Source organism: Podarcis muralis, chromosome 2 (genome assembly GCF_964188315.1).
Source record: "Podarcis muralis chromosome 2, rPodMur119.hap1.1, whole genome shotgun sequence".
In the NCBI taxonomy this organism is placed as follows: domain Eukaryota; kingdom Metazoa; phylum Chordata; class Lepidosauria; order Squamata; family Lacertidae; genus Podarcis; species Podarcis muralis.
Window position 1 is genome coordinate 7,632,683 of NC_135656.1, and position 8,602 is coordinate 7,641,284.

Genomic DNA, 8,602 nt, shown 5'->3' on the forward strand with positions numbered 1-8,602 from the left:
CTGGTGCTGTGATTCCGTTCAATAAGTGAAAGCCCCTTTTTTTGTTTCAGATCATCTCCAGCTTCTTCTCAGATGATAAGAAAGAGAACTATGGCAAGTTGCCCTCGGGCTTCCTTTTCAAGGTATGGAAAAAGCATTCGCTTACCTGATCTACAGGGACGCGGGTGGCGCTGTGGGTTAAACAACAGAGCCTAGGACTTGCCGATCAGAAGGTTGGCGGTTCGAATCCCCGCAACGGGGTGAGCTCCCGTTGCTCGGTCCCAGCTCCTGCCAACCTAGCAGTTCGAAAGCACGTCAAAGTGCAAGTAGATAAATAGGTACCGCTCCAGTGGGAAGGTAAATGGCGTTTCCGTGCGCTGCTCTGGTTCGCCAGAAGCAGCTTAGTCATGCTGGCCACATGACCCGGAAGCTGTATGCCGGCTCCCTCAGCCAATAAAGCGAGATGAGCACCGCAACCCCAGAGTCGGCCGCGACTGTACCTAATGGTCAGGGGTCCCTTTACCCCTTTACCTGATCTACAGACAGAACCTTTGGCTCTTGTGTAAATGAGTCACAAAAAGTAGGCCTGAGTTAAGGGGGAATAGCATGACTCTTGAGGCTTATACACACACACACACACACACACACACACACGTGTATGTGTGTGTGACCTGCAAGTTGCCCAGTCTAGAAATGCATTGCTTCATTGGTATCATGTTTCGTTTTCCAGGCTCAGGCAGTCCAAGCTCACACTTCCAAGGATGAGAAGCACCTTCAGTTTGGAGAAGGGGAAATCATGCTAGTGCTGTCAGATAAAGAGGCTGAGGTAAAATCAGGGCACTTATTTGGCACTGTTGTTCGAAATGCTAATGGATGACAATACTTGGCACTGATGTGATGCCCTAGGAACCAGAGAGGGCCAACTGTGGCCCCAAAGCGTACACGTGCAAAGCCAATGCTCTTCTCATGAAGCTCCTCAATAGGAGAGGATTAAGCAGACCTCAGGCTTGTGGGATCTGCTTCTCCTTCTTTTACTAAAACCCTGAGATCAACAAATCGGAACCTGGAGCAAGAGATATAGAATTAAAGAATGTTGAGCTCAAGCTGTTTTTCAGGCATCCCCAACCTGCAGCCCTCCAGATGTTTTGGCCTACAACTCCCATGATCCCTAGCTAACAGGACCAGTGGTCAGGGATGATGGGAATTGTAGTCCAAAACATCTGGAGGGCCAAAGGTTGGGGGTGCCTGCTCTTGTTTTTGAGTAGCAGAATGGAATGGAAGTCGCAAAAATCCACTCCTTGTTAACTCCTTCCCCCGCCCAATTAAGAAAATCCTTCATTTCAGTATAATCTTCTTGGGGGGTGGGAGTCCTATTTTGTTGTTGTCATTGTTCAACCATTGGGAGTCTTAAACCATTACCAATTTCCATCAAATTTAGCTACCAGTAGACCCTGATATACTTTCTGCCCAGTAGTCCATTAAATAATGGCACTATCCATTTTTTAAGTTGTCTTGTCTGGAAAAGGCAACCCATTTATTTTTGAGAGAGAGCACCCTTAGAGATGCTCCCCCATCCATGCCCCCACGGGATTCCCTAGGGCCTTGCCCATGACCAACCACATCCTGCCTGGGCTTCCCCCCACTGACTTGCCAAGTACTTCCAGGGTGCAGACTCTGACCCTCCAGTTTGGGACAACTTCCATGCCTAGTCCGTGGAGCTGCACCTTGGGTCCATGAAGGAGGCCAGGATTTTTTAAATCAAAGATTGGCAACCAATAATAATAATAATAATAATAATAATTTACCACTTATACCCCACCCATCTGGCAGGGCCTCTCCAGCCACTCTGGGCGGCTTCCAACAGAATATTAAAATACACTAACCATTAAACATTAAAAGCTTCCCTAAACAGGGCTGCCTTCAGATGTCTTCTAAAAGTCAGATAGTTGTTTATTTCCTTGACATCTGGTGGGAGGACGTTCCACAGAGCAGGTGTCACTACCAAGAAGGCCCTCTGCCTGGTTCCCTGTAACTTGGCTTCTCGCAGCGAGGGAACCGCCAGAAGGCCCTCGGCACTGGACCTCAGCGTCCGGGCAGAACAATGGAGGTGGAGACGCTCCTTCAGGTATACTGGACCGAGGCCATTCCATTTCACTGCCTGTTTCTCCCCCACCCTGCAACCTTGCTTAAAGGGGTCATGCCGTGGCAACTTCTAGTGAGATCTCTCTGGAACTAGCCGCTGCAGCCACACAAGCCCAGCGATGGCAGGGGCAGGTGGGCACTTGTGGGCCCTGCAGGATTCCGTCACCCAAGGAATGACCTTGTCTATAATTTATCAAAAGTCATAGCTCAACACCGCGTCTAGGAAGCAACTAGGTCATTGTCTCCCAGGGGCAAAGAAAGAGGTATTGTGGGGTCAGACACACATAGGCGCCGACTCCATGGGGCTTGAGGGGGCCCGAGCCCCCTCAAAAATTCGTTTGGGGGGCTCCGCCCCCCCAATAATCTCCGGCGTCCCTCCAGCAGAGCGCCATCGCCGCCCCTCCCCCAGCCCAAAATGCACAGGGAGGGGCGGGCTGCATGCCTCCTGCCCTTCCTCCCGAGCAAAAGCTCCACCCAATTTCCTTTGGAGCTGATTAATAGGCGCAGCACGCTCTCCCCTATTCGCTCACGAGGAGGCGGCGCCACTTTATTTGCATATTCATGAGCTTATTTATTATTCATGAGCTTTCCCGGGCCCCCCCAATATTTTTTATAAGTCCGCGTCCCTGCAGACACACTAAGAAGCAAGGAGCTGTGGCTCTTCGTCCCATTCAAGGCTTTGCACATTTGGGGGCAGGGGGGATGGAGGAAAGATACCAGCCCCACAGTCATGCAGACTCTACATCAGAATACACAAGTGTACACCCTGTGTTCCTAATTTACATAGTTTATAATGGGCTCCATAACTCAGTTTTCCATGGTGCAGAATTTGGGTTCCATTGGCGTAGAAATGTTGGCACTGATTATTTTTTTAGTGCCAGTCATGATGAGTGGAGCATATTTTGGATTTTTGTGTGTGTAAACAATAGAACCTCGTTGGGTTTCTGATAGCTATGGGGCAGGACCCCGTTGTTTCATAGAAAGCACAGCCTGACCTTGTTGCATTCTCTGCTCTCTGCGTGGAACAGGAACTGCAGGCAGAGCTGCTGCTGCTGCCGTGTGTGAAGTCTATTTACATGTGTGTTCCCATACCCACTGTCTTCTATCAATTATTAACTCTCCTTCACACCCTTCTCTCCACACCAACAGCACTGATCATTTGCTTCCTGCAAAGGCAGAACATTTAAAGGCAAATCAACATGCTATGCGTTGCAACTTTAACCATTTGGAAATCCTTTTATACAGAAGCCACTGAATGTGTATTTATTTCCTTTTTCTGCTAGTGTAATATAGCAGCTAGGGACACGGGTGGCGCTGTGGGTAAAAGCCTCAGCGCCTAGGGCTTGCCGATCGAAAGGTCGGCGGTTCGAATCCCCGCGGCGGGGTGCACTCCCGTCGTTCGGTCCCAGGGCCTGCCAACCTAGCAGTTCGAAAGCACCCCCGGGTGCAAGTAGATAAATAGGGACCACTTACTAGCGAGAAGGTAAACGGCGTTTCCGTGTGCGGCTCTGGCTCACCAGAGCAGCGATGTCGCGCTGGCCACGTGACCCAGAAGTGTCTCCGGACAGCGCTGGCCCCTGGCCTCTTGAGTGAGATGGGCGCACAACCCTAGAGTCTGTCAAGACTGGCCCGTACGGGCAGGGGTACCTTTACCTTTAATATAGCAGCTAAAGGGGCAGCTATGAATCAGGAAGTACGGTACACCATTCAAATCTGGTATCAACCACATAGGTGGCCCTAGGCAAGCCATCAGCTCTTAGTCTTATCTCTCCCCCCCCCCCTCTGATTTCAGCATTGAGTCTTAGAAGTGAGTCCCATCTGGCATGCTGCCTCTGAATATAAAGGGTCCACATAGTTTTCAGGGCTGTTAAGGGTAGGTAGGCAAATTCCTCTTGTGAATTTGTCTAATCCTAACCCTTCAAGGTGAGTACATTCAGGCATGGAAAGATTCTTCCTTGCATTCAGAGCTGCAATATACCATTCAGACTATTTGTCCATAAAAAAGACTGACCATTAGGTCCAGTCGTGACCGACGCTGGAGTTGCGGCACTCATCTCGCTTTATTGGCCGAGGGAGCCGGAGTACAGCTTCCGGGTCATGTGGCCAGCATGACTAAGCCGCTTCTGGCAAACCAGAGCAGCGCACGGAAACACCATTTAACTTCCCGCCGGAGCAGTACCTATTTATCTACTTGCACTTTGACGTGCTTTCAAACTGCTAGGTTGGCAGGAGCAGGGACCGAGCAACGGGAGCTCACTCCGTCGCAGGGATTTGAACCGCCGACCTTCTGATCGTCAAGTCCTAGGCTCTGTGGTTTAACCCACAGCGCCACCCGCGTCCCTATTTGTCCATAGAGCTCAGGATTTATTTGTATTTGTTGGTTGCCTCCTAATGGCCCACTTCACACATCACACTAAACCATAGTTTAAAGCAAATTATGGTTTAATCTAAAGTTATTTGTCCCTGCTACACTTGTTCCTGCTCCTGTTGCTGCTGCTGCACTGCAGGTGAAGCGTCTGACTTGATGTCTGACCCTAGACTTGTGGTCTGTTCCCCGCCAACAAACCATGAATTAGTAAGCCAAGGACAAAGAGCTGGTGGTATATTTGGAGAGAAACAAACCCTGAACAGATGATGTTGCCTGAACCCTGTTCAGATGATGCAACAAGCCAGCTATGAGAACATTTGAGCTTCGTGCACCAGAGCGACTCACTGCTTGTCCACATTAAACCATGGTTTGTTCAAAGTGCAAGTAGATAAATAGGTACCGCTCCGGCGGGAAGGTAAACGGCGTTTCTGTGCGCTGCTCTGGTTCGCCAGAAGCGGCTTAGTCATGCTGGCCACATGACCCGGAAGCTGTACACCGGCTCCCTCAGCCAGTAAAGCGAGATGAGCGCTGCAACCCCAGAGTCATCCATGACTGGACCTAACAATCAGGGGTCCCTTTATCTTACAGTATGTTCAAGTTCAGTGGTAAAATCGCAAGCCATCACAACAGAATAAAGAAAATGCCAACCATAGACAAAGGATTGTATTCAATATTCAGAGCAAACCCACTGAAATTACCTAAGAGAGCCTATTAATTTCAATGGGTTTACTCTGAGTAGGGGAACACTGGATCACCTGCTACCTGACCCTTTCTAACTGAAGATGCCAGGGATTGACTCTGGACCTTTCTGCCTTCAAAGCACATACTCTATCCCTGAGCTATATTGAAGCTGTAAATAAATAAAGCTGTGGTCCCTCCCTTTTGTTCTTGATTGTGTACATCTCTACTGGTGTTCTAACTGCTGTCAGGAATAATTTTTTCAGATATCATAAATGTTGTGGGGGGGGATGGCAACCTTTTCACTTCAGTAGTAAACCTGCTCTCAAAAGTGTGTTTAATATCTGAAATTTAGGCTCCTAGACAACTCAAACTGTCATTTCACATTTTTCCAAAATCAAAGCCAATCAAGAACTTAATCTTGCATTTGAGGCAAAACATTTCCATCTGCAAGATGCTTTCACACAGCTCTGTGGGGTTTTTTTACCGTGGAGATGAAATGGAAATTTGCTTCTATATGCTGCCTGTTCAAAATACAAAACTGTGGTTTTAAAACGCTTAAAATTTAAGAATATGGTGGTTTTGAGTTTCACAAGCCATTTTGGGGGGGGGAAGCTAAAAATGAAGTTCAGTCAACCAACTTCTGAGATATTGTGTGTTTGTGTGCAAATTTATGTATTCTAGGGGCTGGTGCCCGTTTGCTTCACTCACCAACCCCACAATCCCTCCTCAAAGCTCTCTATCTTTTCCCCTTGTTAAAGTAAAGGTAAACAGACCCCTGACCATTAGGTCCAGTCGTGACCGACTCTGGGGTTGCAGCGCTCATCTCGCTTTACTGGCCGAGGGAGCCGGCGTACAGCTTCCGGGTCATGTGGCCAGCATGACTAAGCCGCTTCTGGCGAACCAGAGCAGCGCACGGAAACGCCGTTGACCTTCCCGCTGGAGCGGTACCTATTTATCTACTTGCACTTGACATGCTTTCGAACTGCTAGGTTGGCAGGAGCAGGGACTGAGCAACGGGAGCTCACCCCGTTGAGGGGATTCGAACCACCAACCTTCTGATCGGCAAGTCCTAGGCTGTGTGGTTTAACCCACAGCGTGTGCCTCACCAAAGCCCCTTTGCTCTTTGCTGAAGCTCCTTTCTCCTAAGCCCATTCCCTTATTCTTCGCCCAATCTCTTCCGCTTGCCTGCACCATCAGGCTCCCCAACTTTCTCAGTCCACTCACTGCTTCAAGGTGAATTCACTCACCTGCTTCAACCCCCACCAAAGCCCAGTTTGCTTGCTTGCCTGTCTGCTACTTGCTTTCCCTGCTGCCACAAGCCCAGTTCACTCATCTTCTGCCCCACGCACTTGCCCTGACGCCTGCCTGTCTCAAATGCTTCCCTCATCCTGGAGCTTGCACAACCGGTCACCAACAGAGCGTGTGTGTGTGTGTGTGTGTGTGTGTGTGTGTGTGTTGAGAGAGAGATGTAATGTGCTTCAAAAACAAATCTATGCATTCAGAAATATTAGATTTTGAAATATTAGATTTTGAAATCCAAATTTGGAGTTTTTATGTGAAGTTCTGAGGCTGGGAGGCGGAATATGCTACTTTTTGCTGTTGTGAATCATCATCATAATCATTAAGATGGTGAGCCTTGAATTCTGCTCTGAAAACTACATTGTGTGATTTGCTGAATGATTTGTAGCCATGCAATATGATGAGCACACCTGCACATGGTGTCTTCCATGCAGGAACAATTTAATAAACTTACTGGCTTTTAATAATAATAATAATAATAATAATAATAATAATAATAATAATAATAAAAAATTTTATTTATATCCCGCCCTCCCCAGCCGATGTCGGGCTCAGGGCGGCTACCAACAATAAAATAATGCAACATTCTAAAAACATTTCATTATAAAAATTAATTAAAATCAAATTGATGGCAACCATTAAGCCAAAATTCTGTGCAGATTGCCAAAGGAGGGAGTCAGGCTGCGCCCTGACCAAAGGCCTGGTGGAACAGCTCTGTCTTGCAGGCCCTGCGGAAAGATGTCAAGTCCCGTAGGGCCCTAGTCTCTTGTGACAGAGCGTTCCACCAGATTGGAGCCGCAGCCGAGAAAGCCCTGGCTCTGGTTGAGGCCAGCCTAACCTCTCTGTGGCCTGGGACCTTCAGGATGATTTATTTGAAGACCGTAAGTTCCTCTGTGAGACATACCAGGAGAGGCACATTGCCTGTGCTGAGAAGACTCTCCGGGCTGTAGTGATGGGAAAGGTCTTGTTAACCTGACTAAGAGTGGGGGATTTTTCTTTCTTTTTTCTAGGAAAAAGGATTCCTGATGGGTATAAAGGAGAAAGACTGGAAGGAGAACCAGAATATGCTACTGAAAGGAATTTTCCCACAACATCTCGTTAAATCTATCCCTTTGGAATAAACTCAGGTCTGGAGCAGAAACAGGGTGGAGAGAGAACTCAATAAAGAGAAAGCCCTTCTGTCCAAATGCTGATTTGCCAAAACTCCCTGTTAATTGTTCCTTCACCCACATAGCACCTTGTCAATGTGATAAAAATGTAGATTGCATTCTTTCTTGAATTTGTCCTCCTCCCCATGCAGCCAAACCCATCCCTCTGAGGGTCACTCTTTGGCCCTTCCAGTCCTTTTCAGAAGTGGAAGAGTGGGTTGGAGTTGTGATAACACTGATGGCTGATGGGCCATTTTGAGGGGTGGGAACTGAGAGTTTTTGCCTCCTACCCCATATAGCCTTCTCAAAGGAGTCAAAGGAGTCAAAGCTACATGCTGAAATGTGAATGTTGCCAGATAATGCATTGGCATTGGCATTCAGCTCAAGAGCTTATTATGAATTATTATAATGGGCCCACAACAAATGGGTTGATTCTGCTTGGTAGTAGACACAGAATAGGGATTTACCACATGTCCACTGGATAAATTGACACACAACGTCTGTGTACATTCATGTATTTGCTTTGTGCGTACACATGGTAGGAAGTTGCGATTGGCCGTACCTGCTTGGTGTATAACTGTGCACTTGCCCATATGTACAACAAAATATAACTGTGTATGTGATTTCACATATGGCCTTCTGTTTACAGGCTCCATGTTAATTCCTTCACCGAAGCATTTTCTGTGCAGGGGTTTTGTAGCGTAGGAATCAGCCTCACAGCTTGTTTCAAAGCTTCCTGGAAGTAACTCTCTGGAATGTAATGCTGACCCAAACTAGCTAACTCTCAGAGGACCATATAAATTATATTTGCTTGCTTTGACCCTTCTTTTTAATTTGTAAAACCAACATATTTCAATAAACCGTGTTTTGATTAACCTGGTTGCCCTGTGTGATCTGCCTGTGAGCACAAGGGACAAGGCTGTGGGTCTTGTGTGCTTGCCAGCCTCTCATCAGCATCACAAAGAGTTAATGGGGAGTGAGCGTT

At 47.7% G+C, this 8,602-nt stretch overlaps 1 protein-coding gene across 2 annotated transcripts in view; it reads left to right on the plus strand.

Moving 5' to 3' along the window:
- Nucleotides 1-8,492, plus strand: part of BIN2 (bridging integrator 2) — a 40,065-nt gene extending 31,573 nt beyond the window's left edge. Inside the window, exons 11-13 of one of the 2 annotated variants that reach the window (XM_028721480.2) lie at nt 51-122; nt 710-805; nt 7,480-8,492. In XM_028721480.2, coding sequence (XP_028577313.2) covers nt 51-122; nt 710-805; nt 7,480-7,590 — 279 coding nt within the window. In that variant the 3' untranslated portion in view covers nt 7,591-8,492. The remainder of the gene's footprint in view (nt 1-50; nt 123-709; nt 806-7,479) is intronic. The other variant, XM_077923826.1, reaches the window with a different exon arrangement.
- Nucleotides 8,493-8,602: the final 110 nt, after the last annotated feature.